Genomic DNA, 24,971 nt, shown 5'->3' with positions numbered 1-24,971 from the left:
CTGAGCGGTGAAGGTCCCGTGGTGGTGTAAGGGCAGGCAGGTGAGGCAAGGAGATGATTCTGAAAGCAGGCGGGTTAACCAGATTTCCAAGATGAGTTGTTCAGTGTGATGGAATTCCCAGGAGTAAATAGGCTAGTTGATGAAATGGCGAGGAAGCAGTGTCAGCAAGCAGCTTAAATCTCCAACCTAATTGCTTCAATCAGCTTCAGGTGAGGGAGGCTGTAGGCCCTGCCCATGGGTGGATACCAGGGAGGTCCAGACCTTCAGCGGAATTTTACAGCCACACACCCAGACCGTGACAATTTTTTTCCCATCATGACATAAATGGAGAATTTAATGTGAGGACAATAAAGTTTTTAATGACTTATTTTCACTCCACCCCACGACCCTCTAGACTCTTCCTAGTTCTGTATAGCAAACTACAAACATGTATTAAATATGTGTAATAATTTGAAGTGTACAATTCTTTATAATCTACTTTTATAATTTTATAGTTTATGTGTCTTAATGCACGCCAGACATGGCATGTATTAAGTCTAATATTAAATATTCCATAAGGAGCCAATAAGGAGCACATAAATGCTGAAAAATCAAAAACATATTTTTTTTCTTCTGTTTTAAACTGTCTGACAGCGGTTACGTACAGTCATGTGCAAATAAAGATATTCGTAGGACTCAGTGTTGTTGAGGAATTTTGGCCCACTCTTCTTTACAACACAGTTTCAGTTCATAGAGCGTTCGTTTATGCACAGCTTTCTTAGCTCCCACAGCATTTCTGGACTTTCACTGCACCTTTACAACACCTTTATTCTTCTGTCGTATGACCCATTTTCAGCCAAGCTTCAGTTCAACTCTAGAGTACTTTTGATATTAGGGGAGTTCATGACTGACTCAATGAGTGCAAAGTGCCCAGGTCCCGTGGCTGCAAACCAAGCCTAAATCATCACACCTCCATCACCGAGAACTTGTCATTTGTTCGGATGCAGCTTTGCACATCTGAGCTGTGCCACGTTCTTTCCTGAGAGAAGAGGCTTTCTCCTGGCAGCCTTTCCAACCAAGACCATGCTCGTTCAGTCTTTTTCTAATTGTACTGTCATGAACTTCAACATTGACATGCTAACTGAGGCGTGTAGATTCTGAGATGTAAGTCTCGCGCTTGTTGTAGTCTCTCTGAGCAGTGAAACCCCAGTTTGACTTTGGGGTGTTTATATGCTTAAAAACAAATCTGAGGAAGTTGTAGTGATCTTGGATATTTCTGTTTTATGTTCATACAGCCCTTCGGAGAAGCAAATTGCAATTTTACTCCAATTAGTTTGCAGATACAAATCAGTAAGACAAAACACAATTAACAAACAAATGATTAGATTGTGAATTCTTTTGAATTATTTTAGGTTAAGAAAAGACATTTCATGCTACTGAGCTGACTAAAGCAGCTAAAATTCACTCTGTCACCACAAGCATTCAACATTATCACAATAACGAGTGCTTTTACCTTTATTAAAACACCCTTATTTTCCACTGTGACACTTAATAATAAAATAATAATATAATAACTGAGCTCTTCTGAGATATTTCTCTCCTCCCATATCTGCTTGTGTATTTCTGGGCTGCCCAGCAGGAAGAAGATGCCGTGCGCAGTGCAGAGGAAGAATGGCTGCAGGAGATAAATATGAATCAGCAGATCAAGTCCTTGCAGCAGCTTCAGTTCTGAGTACTGCTGCTCAGACTCTGACGTGAGGGCGTGAATGAGGATATCGTGCGAGTCTCCTAAAAAACAACACTGAAGCGGCGAGGCCAGACTGACGACAAACTGGGGTTTATTTGTCACACCTTTGTAAATGGGACACAGACTGAGCTCACAGCCTTCAGGCAAAAATATGTACAGCTCATCAGTATCAGAGACTACACACACACACACCTACACACACGCTCTGTCATACTGTGGACACACAACTTTGGTGGCATAATTCACTTCCAAGAAGAGATATTTAAACAGAAACACAAAGTAGTGGCTCCTCGTTACTGATCCTGTAGTGGTAACAAAGCATCCTGTAGGCCACGATCCATCAAATTCAACAACAGGGCATCGGCTAAAAAGCGGTAAAAATAGGCCCACAGCAGCATTTAGCGGATATGAGTAATGACAACATGCTTGCACATGCACCCTGCACTGCACAGACTCTCGTTATCTCAGAGGCTCGCCATTCATTGTAGCCACCGGCAAGAAGAGCATTTTCAGCTCATTCGGCACATTAACAAAATGCTGGAAGAGGAGCAGAAGATTTTCACCGGCCGTATGCAAATAAATGCCAAACAAATGTATTTTTGAGCAAATGAAGAAGAGCTAAAATCAGATTTTAGTAGACGTAAATTCACTGTGGTACCTTTTAAAGGAGTTTTATGGATGGATACCTGGTAATATTAAAGGTAATATTAAAGAAAATGTAATGATCATTCACACACCGAAACACACCAGCGCATAATAAAAAACAATATCCATGTTCAAAAATCTAAACATCACCAAGAACCTACGTTTCATTACAAAATATGTCGCAGCAAACACCCTGACATTAAATCCAAAAAGTTTAGCACTGCATTTATAAATTAGATACACTGATTATTAAATTATGTGTTTATATCTTATATGTTAGGACCACAGCGAGGGGCTCAAAGTGGGAGATTGGATAGTTTCAGAGGAAAAAAAAACACCCTCCAGGCAAACAAACTATACAAAAGCACCAAACTGAAGATTAATGTACAGCCAGAGTTGCCACTAACGCTTGATAACCATGTTCAAAGTCTGGAGGTCTCACTGTCGTTAGGGAGATAAGCAGCAGGTGGCGCTGCGGCACATCACTGCTCTTTGTCGTGCATCTGCTGCTGCATCTTGTTCAGCATCTCCTGCATCCTCTTCAGCTGGAGACAGAGAGGAGAGCAGATTAAAAACTGTCATTTTAAATATTTTGCTGGCACTTTGGTTCTTTGTGTGTCGTTTTACGCAGCAGACATTTTCACATCCTCAACAGAATACAACAAAATTGTAACATGTTAAATCTTATTATGGCGCACATATATTCAATTACAAGTCATAACAGTTTGTGTTTAATCTTTTTTTTTTTTAAAAAACAACAACAAAAGTTGCTTGGTACCTCCTCATCTTTCATTTTGATCAGTTTCTCAGTGTCCACATCTGGAGTGGACAGCGGTAGGATGGGGATCGGGCTCTCCATACGGTTGTCCTGAGCCAGTTTACTGAGAGATGAAGAAAATGGAGAGAAAACATCAGCATCTATTGAAGTTGTTTGCTACACGTTTGCACGTGCTCACGCTTTCATTCCTCACGTACCTGGTCATCTCCTGTATGCACTGCGCTCTGTAGTTTTCATAGTGGACGTCGCAGGTTACGTCTTTGAGGTCGTGCATGTGGGAACGAATCAGCATGTTCCTCAGTTTCACAAAGTCACAGTGCGATTGGTTTTCCACTGCGCAAAGAAATACGCATCATTAACTTTATTAATCCAGTCAAGACATGCAAACTATTTCAATTTACATTCAGGCTGAATAAAGCTGAACAGACGTGGAATATTCGAGTGTGCATACCTTCGACGATCCCCCAGGGGTACAGCCTTCCCCTCACTCTTTGTCCACGAGCTTCCACCACTGTGTTACTGCCAATCACAGCGAACGGGGTGCACTCCTGCAGAAGGAGACGCGAGGAAAGGTTGTTATTTCAACCCCTCTCTGCTCCGAGAAAGCTGTCTGAGCATGCTGGTACACACTGGCAGTTATACACGCTCACAAAAGACCCCTGAGCTGCTCAAGACAACTGTGACTTTATTTGTTGAGACAGGTAAAAGACTGTTAGCTGTTTATTTTCTCTCCACTGACTTTCTCAGCTGATCGGTGCGTTCATGCTCCAAGCCCGCATCTATCTCCCCTGAGCCGCTGCTGTACTTTCATTTAAAAGGACAGTAAATGGTTAGGAGCCCAAAATTCCACAGAAACACACTTGGGCCTCATGCCATTAAGCCATGCAGGTACATTTAGGTTAATGAACTCACATTTTAAAGGAGATTAGGTGTGTTTTTCCTTATTTTCATTTAGTATATGTGCAAGTAATCCAAGCTTCAGACTCCTTAAAACACCCTGTTTCAGATGTTTTTTCTACTCTTGGCTGTGTATTATGTCAGTAATAGAGGATATTTCAAGCTGTAAACGTGTGTATTAAACATGTGCTTGTGAGGGGCAGCCAATCAGAGATAAGCTGGCTTAACGGGAGGATGGTCTTAAAGGTAAGGGAGCTAAAATGGGTTGTTTAAGACTGAACTTTGAACCATATTACAACATGGTGGAAGAAAGGAGAAGAAAGGTCCTTTTAATAAATTTGTCTTTGAACTTTATCCATACACCATATATATCATTTAGTTCAGATACTTTCTGCCAGCTGAAGGCTTCTCTGTATCACAGGTTTTGCTCAGCTTTCCAAAACGCCATCCAACTATCACACCCACTTCAACGTCTGGCAGCATCTCTAGATCCATCTCCATTTTCTTCACAAAAAAGCTTTTATCACTTTCCATCATGCTGAAATGTGCTCCTGTGTCCTTGTTTGAATCATTTAATACGACCTCTTTTAATGGTTACAGTTCATTAAAAACAAAGGCACAAAACATTGCTGTGAGCAGCTTTCACAAGCACTTCCAACCTGCCAGCTTAACAAGTGCAGATTATCCAGAGGAGCTGAGATATACATTCTGATGCAGCTTAGCCTTTTAGCTGCTTTAAGGAGGAAAAACAAAACTCCATTCACTTCCACTGAATGCAATGGAGGTCCAAGATTTAGAGGCAAATACCTTCGAGTTATTTTCCAGAGTTTTTAACTGGATTAAATAATCTTCCAGAGAACAAGAAGTTTGTTTAGTTTTCCACACCTGACCTGAGAAAGTGACATACCAAATGCTAACTGAGCATAATCCATGTATTAAGGAAGACTGTGACAGTGTGTTGACAGATCTGGAAAGACCTCATGTTTGTTTTATACTATAAAGTTCAAATAGAGGTAATAATTCAATAAAAGGTTAACTTTCTACACTATTCACTGAAACCACTGCTGGTGTATGAGCCTGGTGGTCTGCTCCACTCTGCATGGATGATAGCCATATGGTTTGCATTTTTTTCTCCATGCATTTGTTAAATAAGAAGTACGATGATCTGAATCTGTAGCCACAGGTACAGCAAATCAGTAGCTCACAGGTATGTGAGTCCCCAGACTCACCTTCAGCTCTTTGTCCAGCTGTTTAAACTCCTCATCCTCGTCAGAGTCGCATTCAGGGAACTGGTACACTTTGATCCCAAACTTGTCTATTTCCTCTCTTATCTACACACACACACACACACACACACACACACACACACACACACACACACACACACACCCACACCCACACACACACACACACACACACACACACACACACACACACACGAGAGAGAGAGATCATATTTCATTCACCAGCCTGCAAAGCAAACATCTTGATTTTGCTGCAGAGCTCCTTGACTCACTCTGTCTTTAAGCTTTTTTATCTCGTTGGGCGTGAGGCAGTCGGCTTTTGCGATGAGTGGAATAATGTTCACTTTTTCATGTAGAGCCTTCATAAACTCAACGTCCACCGGACGAAGCCTGAGCAAGGATAACGAAAGAGCAGGAGACTCAAAATTGTGGCTTTAATCATGACTTCTTTGTGTACACGTGTGTGTGTGTGTGTGTGTGTGTGTGTGTGTGTGTGTGTGTGTGTGTTATTACCCATGCCCAAATGGAGGGATGAAGTAGAGGCAGCAGTGGACTCTGTTATCCTGGATGTTCTTTCTGTTCAACCCGCTCTCATCCCTGAAATATTGCTCGAACTGCTGATCTATGTAGTCTGTGATTGGCTTCCAGCTGGGACAAAAAAGACACCACAGACCACATTAGCTGCTCTTGCGAGGTCCCGGGAATTCAGTCGAGCAGTCTGAATCAGACACAAGCAGATCAGCGAGAGTCTTATGTTTACCATTCATTGTTGTTCACAGCATCTCCAAACCCTGGTGTGTCCACAATTGTCAGCTTAAGCTTCACTCCTTTTTCCTCGATGTCCACGGTGTGTTTGATGATCTCCACAGTTTGATTAATGCGTTCTGCAACGTGACAGCAATGAGGAGGAGAAGACAAGTGAAGTGGGAGGTCAGTGAAAGTGTACGAGAGCCGATCAACAACTCATTAAATACTATAAATACTATACTTTAGCACTTAAAGTACTTTACACAACATGTCTCATTCACACAAGCACATTTTTCTATGTGTAAATGCTTTCTTACTAACATTCACACTCCAATGAACACATCCAGAGCAACTGGTGGTTCAGTATTTTGCCCACGGACACTTTCGAAGCAGACTGAATCAGCCAAAAATGGAACGATGGGCATGAGCACGAGTACCCTTATAATTGGGGTGCTATTAAAACAGCTGGCACTCATTCAGCTGTGTTCCCTTGTGTGAAGTTTGTCCTGCTGGCATTAGATTAGGGAGAGGTTACTCATCACTGGGACGCTTGTATATAACTTAGAGTACCCAGAGTTTGTGGTCTGCTGACTGATGGCTGCTAAGCGTGAGTAATGTAACTGACCTGTGTGAGTCCATCTGAGACAGGGAGAGGAAGTAATTGTTGACACATTTAAACACTTTGTTAGACACACTACGTTTAGGGGTGCTACTTACTACTATAGTTTTATGTTGAAGAGGCAGGCCAGCAAGCTTAGGACTTTATTTCTTTGGCCGCTGTTAAGTAGAACAGCTTGTAGGCTTCATCTAGAGATCGCTTTGTGTTTTATTTATTTCTAAACTACTCCATCTGGTTGGTTAATGCTACCTCACTTTCCACCATCTGCTGGGGTTGTGTTATGGTCCCTCAGCCTCTATAGCTACGTCCAGGTTTTGGTGGCTTCTTGGATCAGGGAAACGACCTTAGCAATCATTCTCTCTCGTTCAGGTCGTTTGGATTTGTTTGAACTTGTTGTTCTTTAGCTTTTGATTTATTTTTTTTATCTATCCACACATATCAATCACAACAAAAGCGCCTTGAGGTGACTTTTGTTGTGATTTGGCGCTATATAAAGAAAATTGAATTGAATTGAACTGAATTGAACATTTGACTGGGAAACGTGATCTCTATATTTTGTGACAGATGTCACCAAAAGTTAAGTCTGTCACATTCATATGTTGTTGTTGCACCCAATAAAAAAAACTAAGATTAATTAAAAGAAATTAACACACATGGGGAATTAAAGGTGGGGCTTTGTGAAGTTGCATTAAGTATTCAGCAAGCAGTGGATTCATTATGACTGCTGCGCAGAGATAATAAAGAGACCAAGGACTCACCCTCAGCGTTCAGTAGCTTCCTGTCTTTGTAGAGGTCTGTGAGGAACAGGCTGTTAACAAGAGTGGATTTTCCCATACCGGACTCTCCTGCAGGTCAAACACAAACACACGCACAGACACACAGATAGTTATCCTGTGTGTATATTTAATTATGAGATATTAATAAAATAAACTCAGCTGCCAATTTACTAATGTAGTGCTGCAATAAATCCATCTGCCATGATGACTTTATCAATGAGGATAGGCAAAATATTATAAACAGCTAAATGGCTCTAAAAACAACTTAAACAAAAACTGGTCCATGGGAATTTATTATGTGCCTAAATTGGTTTTAGTTTAGTGTGCCTATTAAATAGGCAGCTGAGTGTAAATAGGCAAGATTCAGCTTGAAACGCACCTGCCACCATCAGCGTGAAGTCGAAGCCTTTCTTCACAGACTTCCTGTGGACCTGGTTAGGCAGAGTTGCAAAGCCCACATACTGTTTCTCCTGGAACACAAAGAAAAGGAGACAGAGGTGTTCAGTGTGTTTATGTTGCACTTTATCTCATCATACGGCAGCTGTCAGGTGTGTTGTGACATCTGCCGGTATCTGAGCTGTAAGTCTCATCATCAGCCCAGAGATGAAACACAGATGTGTTTCTGCAATGTAGGAAAAATTCTTGGCAGATTCATCGGTCGTGAAAATAATTATTGTCTTGATAAATTATTTATCTGCTTGGTCATGTAAAAGTATAAAAAACAAATGCTTGTTTAATTTCCCAAAATTCCCATTTTGTGTCGCAATCAGGATAATCTAAATCCACTAAGCTTAATTCTTCTTCGTCTTAATTTTGGTATTATTTTTTTAGTTTAGTACCGTTAGTTTACCCAGTGTATGGCTGCTCTTTCTCCCTGTTTGGTTTGCTTTTTCTCAGGATCCCATATTTGTGTTCAGATTTGTAAGCAATTATTTCAAGTTTGAGTAATTCCTGAAAGCTGGTGCAGCTTTGCGTGCATCTTATATGTTGGGTTCCTCTCAGCCATGGACTTATAAACAGTAATATATGAGTTATTTTATCAGTGAAGTTGCTGCTTGGGTTATTCTGTGTCTTTTTATAACACACTGTCATGTGTAAGCCAATATGGCTTAAGGGGCTTCATCAGTTACCCAGCAGTAAATACAACATTTAAAATTAGCTCCAGTAAAGCGATGTGCATGATGTGTAGTGATTAACACATTCGCCTTACATGTGAAAGATCCTGGTTCGAGACCAGGCGGAAGACACAAACCCAGGTGCAGGGGTCACGAGCTGGTGCCGAACCCAAGCCGAGATAAATGTGGGGGTTGTGTCAGGAAGAGGATCTGGTGAAAAATCTGTGCCAAATCAAATATGGGGATTCATTATGTGTGGCGATTCCTTTGGTAATAAGGAAGGAGCCAAAAGTATTGTTAGAAACAGCCGTGAAAACCTTTGAATTCAAGTGTTTTTAATCCCTTTTCACAGGTGTATAAAATCAAGGACCTTAGCCACATGGATTGCCTTGACAAACATGTATGTGAAAGAATGGGTCGCTCTAAAGACCAAACTGAATTCCAGCATGGCGCTATAACAGGAGGTCAGTTTGTGACACTTCTTCCCTCATAGACTTACAGCTGATTGTGGAATTTTATTGCAAAGTAAAATTGTTTAGGAGCCACAGCAACTCGGCCTCCTCTGGCATTAACATCAGCACAGAAACTGTGTACCAGGAGCTTCATGGCCAAGCTGCTCCTGCAGCTGCAATATGTAGGCTGCCCAGAGTTTTACAAGAAATATTTTATTTGAAAAACAGTTTAAATAATTGAACTAATCCAAAAAATCACCAACTGACTTTCTATTATTTGACTAACCGAATAATTCACAAGTTAAGTTGAGCTTCAGGCCTACAATAAAACAGCGAAAAGCAAAAGGTCAAAAACAGAGGCAGAAACCAAACAACTGTAAGAGAGCGCTGAGGGAGTGTAATGTGAAGACCAAATGGATCTGGCAGAGGCAATAAAATCACCACAACAGACGGACGAGGTCTGTAATACAGAAAATCTACAACTGCACGGAAAAAACACGTGCAGCTGAGAATAACCAGCATCTCAGAGTTTCCACTAAACACAAAGAGAGCCACGGGCTACCAGGCTCTCGCTGTAACGCACAGCAGTAACTCCAGTATCCCGCTGCATCTGAACGTCATCTTTACACCACAGTACGACACACTGACATGTGTGGACATAAATACACACTCGAGGCCCGCGGAGAGCATTCACCCACGGACAGAAGCTGCATTCAAAGGACCTGAAAAGCTCTTTTTTACTCTGCAAACACACGAGCCAAGCACACAGTCAGTGTACTCATACGCTGTCATAACTTGTCATAGGCATTTCCGAACCCCCCCCCCCCCTCGGGTGAGGATCTCATTTATAAAAACACGCACACACACACACACACACACACATAAAAGAAAACCCACAAGCTGCGCAATAAGACAAGACACTTGCCAAAGAGCCAGAGGTGTAAGACCGAGAGAACTGCTGAGAAAGCTGCACATAAATCATTGGGTAATCTCAGCTGCAAACCTGACGCTATGTAGAAAAATTGCAAATGGAAACTGAACTCAAACAAATCCACAGAAAGCAGCAAAAACAGCAAACAGATGCTGAAACAGGGTCTACAGGTGTGGGGGTATTTCTAAACTCATCCCGAGCTATCTGCTGCTATTTTTTCTCTTAATATCCGCGTAACTGTCTGATTTCTTTTCCCAGTCTTTGGCTTTTCTTCACACATTTCTTACCATAAATCCAACTCTTTACCTTCTGTCTGGCAGTTCTCACTCGTGGGCACAGCAGCCGTTCCACCAGTTTTTCTTGCAGCATGATGGCATCCATCCTAAACCGCTCCGACACTGACGGACCAAAATAGCCGCTGGTTTCAGAAAGTTAAAAAACAGCCCAGCAGGGAGGCGGAAAGGCAAATTTGAATGCTCTAGACCTTGATAGCTCTGTCTCTAACACACTTCCCTCCTGTTTATGAGTTTTAAATGTGTTCCTCCTGCTCTCCTCTTGACTCCCTTTCTTCTCTTTTCTCCTTTGTTTCTTTATTTCTTTTTCTCTTCTGCCCTACAGCGGTCTTACGCTCCCTGCTCAGACAGGTATGGAGGAATTCTCGCTGAGAAAGAGAGAGAGAGGGAGCAAGAGAGAAGTGGCAATTTGAGGGAGGAAACAAGGGAGGGATGGAAGGAACGAAGGTCTAAAAGAAACTCATTCATTCGGTCTGTATTCCCTCCCCCAGCTCCAACAGTACAAAAATAAATCCTTACACTGAGAGAAATGACTACCAGCTCGCAGAGAGAGAGACAGAGGGGAGAGAAAGTGTACTATATCGTAAGATAAAGAAAAATAAAAGAACGTGTTTGAGCATGGCAGTGACAAAAGTTGCATGGCAAACAAATGATAACTGCGAGTTCAGGCCTGCAGAGTAACACAATCAGATGATCGAGTCACCTGTCAGTCAAGTGAAAGCTCTGTATCTGCTGCCTTTGCTATTAGCCGAGGCATCTGTGTTTTACTGCAGGTTTGCAGTGACAGACGGTGACGGAAGAGGACCAATACAACAAGTAAATATTCTTCATTTAAACTCTTATGTAAGTGCAGGGATTACAGCAAAATTAGATAGATAAATAAAATAAATAAAAGCACTCCAAAAAATACACTTGTGACTGATATTTCTATCATTCACTCAGTATTTGAATATCTTGCTGGTCTGATGAGTCATGAGGAGGAAGTTTTACCACATAAATGTGCAGTCTACCTTTCAAAAAAAAAATACTTGTTAAGTTAGGCTAAACATAAATTCTTATAAGGATTCACAACCCAAAAATGAATGAGGGGAAACCCAGTATTCAATGTTGCCATGAGGGAGTCACTGTGATTTTGATGCCTGGCCTGCCAGACCCTTCATGCGTGTTTTTCCTTGGCTGTCTTTACACGTTTCTTCCAGCTACTCTGAGCCAGCTGAGTAAAGAGTACAGTGAAGCAGCTCTATCAGAAAAAAACAAATACAAGAAATGAAATTTGATAAGAATCTTGCGTATTTTTATATTTTTAATTGTATTTTGCAAGTAGCACAGCAGTAACTTAACTACAAGACTTTAAATTAACAAAAAGGTTAAATGCAGTTAGCAGTGGTTATGTGTGTGTTTTCAAGCACCTTAAAAGAAGCATTAGAGATTCAAAAACACTGGAAACACTGCCGCACATCAGAGGAAATTAATGTTTGGGAAAGTCCAACTCCTGACCTTAAACCTGCTGAAATGCTGATATAACCAAAAGGGCAGTGCAATAAGGAGCAGGTCTTCTTCTGTAAAGAGGAATTTAAAGGTTTTATTCCAGACTGAAGAACAAACAGCAGCATTGTAATTAAATCACTTTTTAACTGCTGCGTTCTACAAAAATCACATTTTATAATCAATCAGTGCAGATTCCCTGGTAACTCTGAAGGTTGGTGTAGTTTGAAGTTCATGTGCATCGTGTAAAAGCACATAAACATATAATGCAGACATAACCAGATTCATCATCTGCCTCTATGCTAAGGTGAGCAAGCCAGCTTCTCGCAGTGGCTTCACATTTACTGTACGCGCACGCGCGCACACACACACACACACACACACACACACACACACACACACACACACACACACACACACACACACACACACACGAGTGATATCAGAGTTTTGATCTCTTATCAAGAAAGGCCCCCAAACCCCCCAAACTGTCACATGCTGCGTACTTTAAATAATTCAGGTGTATTTTTTAGGTCAGTGAATAAATTTTGTTATGCTGTATACCCACGGTGTGATTTTCAGTGGGAACATGCACATACTTATGTGCTGCTGCTACAAACTGCCAGTTTGGACTGAAATAAGAAGGATGTAAAGAAATCACTGGGCACTGTAGAAGTGTGTATGCATTTCTGTGTGTGTGGAGATAAACGAGGTACATTTAATGGCAGAGGCTGGACTCGATTGATTCCAGATGTGACTGTGGTGTGTGTATGTCAGCGTACGATGGGATGGGTGTGTTCGACTTGTGCATGACGTGGGCAGCAGAGCTAAAATGCTCTTTGAAATAACAGAAGCTGGGTTTTTAAAGAAGAATACTGTTTTTTTTCCCCTGAAAAGGAATGTCTCGCAGTGACGCCACGTATGGCGTGTGAGCACCTCGCTCCACGCCACAGGAGGGAGACAGAGGACTGAACTGGGACAAAAAGTTAGTGGTTTCAGCTTCTTGGTAAGTTTTCTCAGCTGAGAGGAAGCAAATTGAAACGTCACAAATGGCAGATGAAAAGTTTACGGTCATTGTAGACAGAGAATGCGTGTGCGTGTGCGTGTGTGTGTGCGTGTGTGTGTGTGTAGGGCAGAGGGAGGCCCAATCAGAATAAAAGAAAGGAACAGATGTCTTGAAATGCTCTTACAATAGCCAGCCCCAGCCCCCCAGTCTTTCTCAATGGCCAGCTGTCCCTTTCTGTCTCTCTGTCTCTCTCTCTCTCTCTCACACACACACACACACACACACACACACACACACACACACACACACACACACACACACACACACACACACACACGCAGACTCTGCTGATGTCACTTCACAAAGTATTCATTTAAACTTCTTGCTTTATTGATTGCTGAGTAAAGTCAAAGGTCTTGTATAATCTTTTCTCTCATGTGCTCATCTTATGCCTTGCTGCCACTTGAACTTCATGGGTAACGCCTAATAAACACTTTAACTGAATATTACACAACAGATTCACAAATTAAACAGAGTCATTCTGAAACCACAGAATTGGCTTTATCTAAAAGGCAAAAAAAACCCAGAACTTGTATTGAAAATATGACTGGAGTCAAAGATACCAGCGTTTATTTTGAGACGGCATGCTCAGATATTCTCACTAACAAGTCTTGACAACCAGGTAATAAAGAAAAAAATTAAAAAAGCATTAACATCATTAAAAAAAGACTGTTTTGGATCGAAATAGAGTTATTGCCTAAGATGACTTAGACCTCAGAGTGTTAAATCGACATCTGTGTATCGTCCCTATGGAAGCGCTGATGAATATGATTATATATGAATATTTTACCCTTGATAATCCAAAAGCAGTGATGATGTCTGTAAATTGAATGTTCTGCTAATTTTTCAGTTTTAGTGGTAAAACTGGGAAATATCTTTTGAATCTTCAGTTTAAAAACACAAACCTGAGAATATTTGGCATTTTTGCTGTTTATGTTTATTTTTTTTAACTAACAAGAAGAAGAAACTTTTTGGCTGTCAGAATATTATTTCTGGATCTCTGCCTAACAGTATCTTTGCCAATATGTGGGACGATCCTGTTAGGCAGAGATCCAGAAATCAGCCACTTGCTCATCAGGCAGCGCTCAACTTCCTCCTCTCAGTCATACAAAGTTGTCTTTAAAGGAAGTGACTCTCAAAGGCTCACAGCAGTTATCTCCTCTGTCACACAAACACATGAAATCGCATGTCATCACTCTGGATGTGGCTGAAGGAGGAACAACAGTTGATGAGACACAGTTTTGCTGATGAAAACTTTAAAAATCTAAATTCATCATGAAAACTTTTTCAGACTGCAGAAACAGAGATTTCTACCATCAACGTTCAAGCTGCTTGTTTTTTTACAACATCATGATTATCCAGCATATGTGTGCAAATGAAGGCTGTAGTACAGAACATACTGTAGGACCGTTATTTATACCTTGAAGTAACAGATATGCAGCGGTCAAAAACCAGTTATAAAAACAGAGCTTTAGAAGGTTTATTATGTTTAATAGGTTTTGAAACTATAAAATCCTTGGGAAAATATTTGCTGAGGTCAGATCATGAGGTGCAGTGGTTGGTTTCCTCACTGACTTCTGTACAATAGACTTCTTTTGAAACAAAAAGCCACCCTGTTGGTTATCAGAAAAAATGAAAGATTTAAGCCTCTTCTGGACAGATGTCACTTTTCAGACCAAGAAGTTATTCTAAACTTTTAAACAGAGAATGTTTATAGAGGGCTTTAGCAGAGAGTATAAAAGATCGACACACAAACCCACTGGCATGCCTGGAAATGCACCCTTTTTGCAAAATAAGAACTTTTATTTACTTTGACCTGAAAGAAGCGACTGAGTCCATAAACTCATAAGGAAACTGTTTACTGAGGTCACAGAGGAAAAGCATTGAAAGCTATTTTCCCATAAACTTCTACAGCACCAGAAGTCTTTTTGCAAATCACCCTCTGGTGGCCATTAACTAAACTACAGGTTAGAAGCACTTCTGCACTGACGTATCCAAGCTACCATGGGGCAGGAGGCGGGGTACACCTTGGCCAGATCACCAGCCTCTCACAAGACTAACACACACAGAGAGATAAGTAACTATTCACACTTGAATTCACACCTATGACCAATTAATCTATAAATGCACTGATAAGTGAACCAAAGCAAAAATCTTTATGCTTTTCAGTGGAGACTGAAGGTGGAAGGACCAAAGCACTGACCATAAATTATTGTAAAAATATATAACAGATTTCCTAAGTTGTTAGAGAAAGAGAGAGCCTGTATCCAATTATTTTCCACCCTTTTTGCTCAAGAATCTGACAGCATGCCATGATCTTGTGTAGTGGTAACAACCCGGCTTTAATTCATGTGCTTCCAGCTTAAAGCAGCCAGACGGCCTGCGATGGAGCTGAGAAGAGTTGTGACCTTTACTGTTCACTCTTCTCCAGCTCCCAGCCATCCCGCTGACACTGTCAAGCCATTAACACTGAACGCTTCCTCTAGCGCACTGCCTGCCGACCGGATGGTAGCCCAGTAAAGTGAGGCAAAGAGGAAGATGAGGAGTAGGAGGGGTGAGGGCGGGTGAGACAAAGGAAGAGGGGTGCAAAAAAACAACATGAAGATGGACCCCCCTCCCTCCTTTGTTTTGTCTCCGTGGAGATGCAAAGGCCAGCATGCCCCCGGCTATTTAGCATGCTAATCTGACAGCATGTAAATGCTCAGGCAGTGATAAAAATGTTTCAAGGACATTTGGCCGTGGTTGCCCAGTTTTAGTTTTAGCATCAGCTCATTCAAAGACAAATGATACTTGGCTATAACCATATTTGGTAAGTAATCATGCTGAGGAATGTTGGAAACTGTGCATTATAATTAAGTAACTTCTGATGCTTCTATAATTTTCTTTTTGTCAACAGATCCCATGAAAACTCAAACCAACAAAGAAAATGTTTTTTTTGTACCATAGATGTATACAGACGTTAAAAACACACCAATTAGCCAAACATGTTGCACTGATCCTAATATACACTTACAGGATTTCATTTCTTTGTAAAGAGTCATCGACAGACCTCGTCCACATGTTTGAGAAAAGCTGGTAAAAATTACACTGTCCCATTTAAGCTATGTGGAACCACCTAGGGACTAAGTGTGCTGAGAAGGGTGAGAAGAATCAGATTGTGTTGCTTTTATTAACGATGAGAAGAAAATGCTGATTTACTTGTTTTACGTATTAACTGACTGACTGCATTACAATATATCCAATTATAGGTTACAGGTGGGATCCAACTTCCGGGGCAGCAATGTCAATGTCAAACTGTTAAAAGTTGCAGTTCCTCCAGTGGCCACTTGAGGTTGGCTCCTAAATTTAGTCAGAAGACTCCCGTGTTAGACTGTCCAACTTTACAGCATTAAACTGAAGTTATGGTTCAGCTGGGTACGGTCCATCTACCTGCAGATGTGCTCTGTTGTCAGATGCAGGCAGTGTACAAAGTTACGACCTTTAAAAGCAATGAAGTGTAAACCCTTTAAAAAAAAGTTTACAGCCTGATGCAAGAGACAGTTTTGGCCTCAATATAGTTGAGGCCAAAACTTCATAACGACCCCATGAGGATGAATTTTTTTTAATATGTCATCCATCTGGATACTGACAGGGCTTCATTTTGGTGAGTGAAATTCCAGTATTTTATTAGTTTGTTTTTTTATTTAGCTTAAGGGTTCACCTTGCTATGGGAGTGTCCCACTCTTTGATTTGGTAACTCCTGGCTTCAATGAACTAGCATAGTTGTGGCCAAAATGCTGAGTCCAAATCAGTAGTTGTAGCCCTGGGAGCTGCAAAAGGCTGCAAAAGGCTGCGTTTTGGGGAACTGATTAACTGATGTCACTAAAGTGGAGTTTCAAGGTGAACACGAAGAGGAAGTGTCAAGGTGCTCAGACACATTGGAAAAGCACAAAGAGTCACTAAGATCCTCAAGCAAACTCAGCATGATCATGATCACATGATGTGATGCAAAACCACAAAGATGAATGAGCTGTGACCTTTTTAAAATTTTTCCAAGATAAAAAATTATCTTTCACGTACAGAAAAAAATGGAATTACACCACCACAAAAACACCTCATGCTTTAAATGGAATTAAATCATTTCAATGTTTTCTCTAGTGAATAACTCCATTAACTCCATGTGGTTCATGACAGTATAATTAAGATATTTTTGATGTTTCAAGAAAGGTTACAAAATATTCTTACTGCCAAAGTCCTGATCCCCATTACCAAAGAAGTTAATCCCAAACATAACCAGGTCGACCGAATACTTTAAAAGATTTCTCTCAAAGACTCAAAGATATCTGGGTCAGCTTGCACTCACTGAGCTGTCCAAAAAATGAGCTGAGGCTGAGCTGTAGCTAAAAATCAGAGAGAAAAACTGACTGCACACACAAACACACACACATGCACACAGGCTAATGGATCACTGGCAGTATAGGCGTGTTTGCGGCATGAGAAAAATGAAAGTATGTGCATGAGAACTCACTGCAGGGCATAAGCTCCTCAAACACCTGAACAACAACAGCGCAGGTAATAACTGTTACAGAGAGAAAATAACTTTCCGGAGCAGAAACACACCCAGGCTGCCTGATCTGTTTTTCAGGATCTAGATTATTCTCAGTTATCAAACATAATGGTGTACACACTCACTCAGGAGCTGGAAACATTGCTCATTGACGACTTGATCGCATCGCGCATCGATGCTCTGCATATTCTGACCTCAGTTCTCTAGTGGGCTGAGATCTGATTAACATGGAGGTCATTTGAGTTCAGTGAAATCGTTGTCACGTTTAAGAAGGCAGTTTGAGATTATTTGAGCTTTGTGCTGCCAACAGCCATCAGAAGATGGGCGCACTGTCGTCATAAAGGGAGATGACGTGGTCAGCAACAATACTCAGGTAGGCTGTGGTGATAAATCTAAAAATAATGATCAGTTATTACTTAGGAGCCCAAAGTGTGCCAAGACAATATATCCAGCTCCATTACAACATGGTCACCAGCGTGCACTTGGTTTTAACGACAATTTCTGACCGCACCATTCGAAATTCACAGCAAAAATCAAGAACAGGCAATATCCCAATCTTCTGTTGTCCAGTTTTGGTGAGCCTGCATGAATCACAGGCCTGCGAGATGCTCTTCTGTATGCCTTGGTGGTGGCAAGTGGTTGTTTGAGTTACTACTTCCTCCGTATTGACCTCAACAAGGCGTTTTCACCAAGCGAACTGCTGCTTATGCCATCTTTTATATACAGTCTATGGCCATGAGCTACAGCTAGCTTATGAGACAAACTGTAGAAAACATTTAAATTGGCACTGTCTAAAATTAACCTCAGCAGCTCTAAACTGATGCATGTGCACTGTTACATAACGTGTTTAAGCTGTGTTATGCGCTTAACTACTTATTAGCTGGGAACAGTTATTTTCTGAGCTGTTTGTAATTTGTCTGAGGCAATACAAAGTTTGGCACCTAACACAAGTAAAACCAGTATAATCGTTTCTATACTTGGCATGCGAAATATTTTAGTGAGCGTTAGCGGTCTGGGTTGGTTTCGGTGGCAGTTAAGTTCAGTCAAGGTCAAGGTTACGTTATTTATACCTGCAGGTAAGTTTGCTTTGCAGAAAAATGATAGCACTTGCCATCCCTTCATAAAACACACACACACACACACACACACACACACACACACACACACACACACACACACACACCTATTTAAACCTGACAGACAAGGCTCTGTGACAGAGGTCTGACTGAACCGTGCCACTAAACAAAAAGATAAAACAGACTTAATAAAAGAGATAAGACTCGTCACACCACTAAACCAATCATCAATGACTGGATCGTGGCTAGTTTCACCCTCTTTCAGTAAGCTGACAATAACAGAGTCATCTGTGTATTTAATGATGGCCCTGTTTTCATATCTGCTCAGACACATGTTTGTATAGAGTATGAATAATCAGGGTTATAAGACACACTGGGTCAGACAGAGCCCCATTTATTCTCACTCTTTGTGACCTATCAGTTAAAAAATCTAAAATCCAGTTCACCAGGTTTTCCACCATGTTCAATTTCTTCCATAATCATTTTCTGGGGATTTTTCCAAAGACTTTCATCACGACTGAGATGAGGGCAAAAGGTCTGAAGTCGTTTAGAACTTTTGGACGACTAGATTTCGGGACAGGAACCAGGACAGCTTCTTTTCAAAGAGAGGGCACAGGTTGTATTTGCAACGATTCATTAAAAATAACCTGAAATATAGGTCTGAGTTCTTTAGCACAACATTTAATTAGGCGCCCACTAATATTATCAGGACCCTGGCTTTTGTTCACATTAACTGTATGAAAGGCCTTTTGGTCATCGCTGAGTTCAACGATAAAGTGCTGAGTGTCTTTCAGTTTCTGTTTCAGTTCCAAAATATCCTTGCAAAAATCAGAAGAACTAAAGCATGCAACATATTCAAGGAGTTTGCAAAATCTCTGTTTGAATTAAAATCGTCTAAAACGGTCTGGCTGCTGCTCTGGGGATTTTGAAGCCCCGCTATGGTTTTCACACATGTCCAGGCAGACCCCAATTTTTTTGCAGCAAATTTGCTTTCAAAAAAGTTTTTGTAACTCTGTTTTGCTTTCAGGATCTCGATTTTCAGGCCTTTGGTAACTGACGGAAAATCAATCACCAAAGTCTGAAAAGCCGACTTTCAGACTTTCAGTCAGCCACCAAAGACCTGAAAGTCTGCTTGTGGTGCACAGATCTCCTGCTGGCTGGTGCTCTGTTTAATGACTACTTTTCTAAAATTCATCCTGGATCCCTTTTTATGACAAATGACTGATAAAATCTGGAAAGTTTGGGGCACAAAGTTTGTTTCTTTTACCTCTGAAGCTGGTGTGTAAGAAAAAGTTTGAGAATCGCTGCACTAGCCTTTGACCAAGTGACTGTTTCCCTACATGTCAAATGGTTTCTTTTAGGGGAAAATGTTGTGCCCATATGATTAATGGAAGCTCGAGGCTTCATGCATCAGCTGCTCCCTCCTTTTCTTATCTGTTGAAGAGCTGCAGGAGGCTTAAATTTCCACGTTTAAGTCGACCCCCCTCTCTGAGCTGCCTGCTCCTGCTCTGCAGCTGGTCCTCAGTGGGAGCAGCGAGGGTCCCATCTGTGGCAGCGAGAGGGTGTATGTTTAGAGACAGAGAGAGCAGGTGAGAGAATTAAGTGAGATTGTACCTGAAGTGAAGTGACACTCATGCAGACACATCTGACTTAACATCTGTTCACTGCTCACATCTCCTGCCCGCCTATATATAGGCAACAGATAAGGCAGTAGAGCAAGGCTTAAGGAAATTCTGTAAATTTACGAGTTAATATCTTTATTGTAGGGGCAGCATGGTGGTGGGCACTGTTGCCTCACAGCAAGAAAGTCTTGAGTCAGGCTGGAGTCTTTCTGTGTGGAGTTTGCATGTCCTCCCCATGTTCGCGTGGGTTCTCTCCGGGTACTCCGGCTTCCTCCCACATTCCAAAGAAATGCAGTTAGTGAGGATAGGTTAATTGGTAACCCTAAATTGCCCATAGGCGTAAATGTGAATGCAAATGGTTGTCTGTCTCTATGTGCTAGCCCTGCGGCAGACTGGCGGCCTGTCCAGGGTGTACCCTGCCTCTCGCCCTAAAACAGTAGGGATAGGCTCCAGCCCCCCACAAACCTGACAAGGATAAGTGGAAAAGAAAGGATGGATGGATGTTTATTGCACTACTTGATGCTGCCGTTACAGTGAAATAAAATGTATTGATTGAACATTCCTGGTGATAAACAGCCGACAAACGGACTGATTGATTTTCTAATCTGTGCTCTAGTGGCTGCAATTCCAGCTGCACAGCAGATTACCCCTTAACAGGCTACAACACACAAAATCTCTGTGTGCAAACTCATCCTGCACAATCAGGAGTTGAGTAATCAAACTTGGCAAACAGGAACATTTTTGGCCCTTGAAGATTCTTATTTACGTCAGGTATCATGACTTCATCATGCTGCCCTGAGCAACCAGATACAAGTGGGCTAAAATTACTTTTTTGTAGCATATATGCACTTACAACATGTTATAAAAGCATGAAACTAGTCTACTTTTACGATAAAAACATGCATTTTATATCCACAAAACTTTCGTTATGTATGATAGATCATCATCATTATCATCGTGTTGCCTAGCAACCACCCAACACCAAATCACAGACCATACAGAATACAGCAGCAGTGGCATGTACCGCCCTCTTATTCTCCCCTGCTGCTCCTGAGCCACAGTTACTAAGGGGCTCATCATGACAGCATGTCTTCACTGATTAACAGCAAACTTCCAGGAACAGAAGCAAAACAGGACAAGCAATCATCAAAACATCAAAATCAGTCTAATGAACAGAACAATGAACAGCTACTAGTGAGGGTCATGGTGAGACCGATTTACTAGCTGATGTTATTGTAGAAACACTTTAGATATCCAAAAGCACATTTTTGAGCTCAAATCAGTGATACATCATCTGTGTGTCACTCCAGCAGGGTGACATCATGCAGCCGAGTGCTGGTCAAACTGGGATTTTTTTTTTCTTTTAATCTTTAATGAAAAAATGCTCAGTGAATATCCATCCACCTACCCACTCACCCACCCACACACACACACACACACACGCACACAGACTAATCACCACACAGGATTGTAGGTCAGATGGCGTCGTCCACTCCTTCATATTGGAGCAGTCATGAAAACTGATTTTTTTGTCTCCACACTATCACAGCCAAGGAAGTGAGCGTTCAGGGTAACGTTAATGAGGGGAACGTGGAAAGAGAAACACGAGAGTCGGATGGGAGTTTTCTAAAAACATTGATTTTAAGATTGATTGTCAGTTACGGCTGTTTCTGCAGTTATGATCTCAGCATTAAGTCAGTCATACTGAGAAGGATTACTGTGCTTTCCAGCTCTCCCTCCTCTTCCTCCTCCTTCGCAGCATAAATGGTCCAGAATAGGAGATATTTTTCTCATCAGGGTCAAAGTCAGCACAGAGTGTGGGAGTGGAGAGTGAAGTGACAGCCAAAAGCAGAACTCACAAGGTGTAAAAACACTGTAGTAATGAATATTTTTATCAAGAGGCTTTTTTTTTTTTTTTACTGTTTATGCACGTAACGTAAACCATCCTCATCCAGGTTTTCCTCATAGTCTGTGCTGGATCTGCAGTACCAATACCATGTGACCACCATGAATTTAACGACTGAACTGGATCCAATTGGGAATTTTTGGAAGAAAGCCACTCCAACCTGTTCAGCATTTTTCTACAGCACTGAGGAGGGTGGAGTATACAGGGGGTAGAGGTAAAAATGAAGATAGAAACCACCTCTGTTTTTGGTTTCAAGTGGTGGAACGTAAACAAGCACGTTTACACAAATTCTATACTTCAGACAATATGCAGATATACTTTAAGAAGTATTTTTTTGCCATCCTTGGGAGAATGGCATGTTCTGTTTTGTTTGAATACTCTCCAATTTGCTGTGATCATGCAGACAAGTCATCATAATTATTACTCCACAAGCATACCAATTGCACTGGAAAGTAGTTTAATGTGAATAAATATAGGTTCATGCTCTCATCTAGAGAGTGAAGTCTTTGACATATGGGTTACTTAAACTGATTTTACATTTGTTACAGGAATTGGCACTGAAATGCGGTGAGACGGCATCAAAACGCTCTACAAAAGCAGAGAGATGACAGATAAACACAACCCTCTGAGAGTTATTGCTGTGCATACCTGTACCCTTAAATATAAGACCTCACTGATTCTTCCAAATCTGGGTCAAAGTACACATAAAAACAAAAATAAAACTAATAGTCTTACTTGAGCATAAATTTTCATTTGTTTCAGGGGGAACTCAGTAATAAGATAAACCCGATCTGCTTTACTGTCACCCGTATGATGTTATATTGCTCGGTTTTATTGAAACTACTAATTCAAGTTGCTGTTCTGAGTGAGGTGTTTCAGCTTTGACTAGAAATCTAAACAGTAACACGTTTCATTACAGTAAATCAATTCAATAACAGGGACGGAGCCACATAACCAGTAACAAGAGCCTATTAAGGGGCTCTGAGCACAGACCGCACATACAGACATAACTGGACTTAGGTAACAATTTTTTAAGGACATCTTTTTTCCTCTGACTGTTGTACCCACAGAAACACGTTCTAACAGTTTAAATTGTAATCATTTTATACTTCAAGTTGTTTTTCCAGTTACAAATTAAAACATATAAGAGTTCCCCTGATGAAACTATGACACTCATGCCCGAAAGACCGAATGATAATAATTAAAAAAAAAAATTCCACAAATGTTCATTTCTTGCAATGGGATACTTGAATTTTGTATAAGAAATAAATTAGTCTTTTTGCTGCATGTGGTTCCTGCTTTACTCACACACATGTGTAACCACGCAGTTACTCCTGTACTGTCACCTTACACTATCTTCAAAGAGGAAGAAGAGGAGGAGGGTCATCAGAGAGCCGGCCTCCCCTGCAGGCTCATGTGGCAGCTGTTTTTAGCTGAACAATGGTCAGTAAAGGTTTACTAAAGGCAGTCAGCAGCGGCGACTGTATCCACGAGTCCTGCTGACGCAACGCTGACAATTAGGTCAGCCCATCGGCCGATTCAGTGACCGAAAAACCAGAATAAATGTGGAGGCAGCAGAGAGTCGTGGAGGAGGGGATGAGGAGGAAGGATGCTGCCTTTTGGGTACCATCACGTTGGCTGCTCGCCTCTTGTCGCGCTGGCCTGCTCTACATATGCGTCTAAAAATTACTCTACCCACCCCTCTCCGCCTGTCAGTGTGGTGATCAGCTCAGCCTGTGATGGCACGGCTACCCTCAGAGCATCGTGCGATTATTAATCTGACGCGCACATGAGAAAAAAAAGCGAAAACATGGGATCTGAGAAGCAAATACTAGTGATGCTGCTGGAGCAGAGCTCTCCCTGTGCCAAAGCTATTGCATCGTAAAAAATCCTCAACCGCAACAAATATCACAAATGAATACAATAAATGATGATTCCTACCTCCGTGCTGTCCTCTGTTAGCCATCATAGGATTGGATGAGAGGGGGTTGCAGGTGCAGGGATGCAGAGCGACGCCCAGAGAGACGGAAACATGGAGACATCACTGCACTGATCACATTTAAACTCAATCCGACGAATAAAAGCGAGAAAGCACGCTCACCTGTCTTTACCGGGATCCGGCTTTTGTATCTAATATTGGACGTCATGTTCACCGTTCTCCTCCCGAATTTCACCGAAGCGACGGCTCACAGACAGCGGACCCTCGCCTCCAAACCCCCGGACAGACAGGAGGGCGGGCCGAGCTGACACGACACATGAAAACCACTCCTTCCTCCTCCTCCTCACAGACTCAGCCAAACAGCAGGAGGATGCTATGAGTGTCAAATCCTCAGTAACATCCGTTATTAAGTAAACCTCACTTCTCTCTGAGCATTAAAGCTATTTTACTTACGCTTGAAATCACTGGACCCAACACGTGAACACATATTTACCTGATGAACCTACAAAAGTTTGCCTTGTTTTTAGTGTCTTCAATGAAACATTCATATTTTTTGTAACCTTTGTACCTTTTATTTACGTTTTATTTATTCAACTTGAAAGTCCTCAGTCTGACCTAAGGTTTTACTATTTATAACTATCTGCTCCCCTTGTGGTTACGTCTTTGCGGTATGTGCAGATTACACTTTTACATTAAAAAAAAAAATCATTATAGAAAGAAATAAAATTGATAAATTCACAAAGCTTAATAGGATTTACTTTTCATGCTGCTGGACTTTGTGCCAGCAACTTCATAATGAACAAAAAATAATAATAATCAAAGAAACGTCTGGAACGACTACCTCTTTGAAATTTCTTCCTATGCCTGTTCTCACGGCGAAATGGTTGCCCCACAGTAACAAGGTCCCTAGTTTGAACTTCCTGTTCGTCTCAGACCTACGTGGGCTTTCTCTAGCTTGTTGGGTTAATTGGTGGTTTCAAGCTGAATGTGTGTATGTGAGAGTCTGTTGCTGTCTCTCTGTTATCCCTCCTTTAGACAGGCGACCCAATCCAGGGTGTACTGCTCCTCTCACCATGTTACAGCTAAAATTAGCTCCTGCTCCCTAAAT

General features: G+C 41.4%; 1 protein-coding gene across 3 annotated transcripts; it reads right to left on the bottom strand.

The window, feature by feature from the left end:
* Positions 1 to 1,800: 1,800 nt before the first annotated feature.
* Positions 1,801 to 24,170, bottom strand: septin5a (septin 5a). Of its 3 annotated transcripts, XM_012918058.4 has the most exons (12): positions 24,026 to 24,170; positions 23,866 to 23,879; positions 7,812 to 7,902; positions 7,415 to 7,501; positions 6,051 to 6,174; positions 5,804 to 5,938; positions 5,563 to 5,680; positions 5,276 to 5,377; positions 3,601 to 3,697; positions 3,347 to 3,482; positions 3,150 to 3,252; positions 1,801 to 2,916 (listed from the first exon to the last, which is right to left on the bottom strand). In XM_012918058.4, the coding sequence occupies exons 1-12, from the start codon at positions 24,069 to 24,071 to the stop codon at positions 2,854 to 2,856; spliced, it is 1,116 nt and encodes a 371-aa protein (XP_012773512.1). In that variant the 5' UTR covers positions 24,072 to 24,170; the 3' UTR covers positions 1,801 to 2,853. The 3 variants fall into 3 exon arrangements, with proteins under 3 accessions (XP_012773512.1, XP_004547092.1, XP_012773513.1); XM_004547035.5 differs by lacking the exons at positions 23,866 to 23,879; positions 24,026 to 24,170 and adding an exon at positions 10,237 to 10,653; XM_012918059.4 differs by lacking the exons at positions 23,866 to 23,879; positions 24,026 to 24,170 and adding an exon at positions 10,218 to 10,652.
* Positions 24,171 to 24,971: the final 801 nt, after the last annotated feature.

The sequence above is a fragment of the Maylandia zebra genome, linkage group LG12 (assembly GCF_041146795.1).
Source record: "Maylandia zebra isolate NMK-2024a linkage group LG12, Mzebra_GT3a, whole genome shotgun sequence".
Taxonomy (NCBI): Eukaryota; Metazoa; Chordata; class Actinopteri; order Cichliformes; family Cichlidae; genus Maylandia; species Maylandia zebra.
This window is presented reverse-complemented; position numbering and strand designations above follow the sequence as displayed.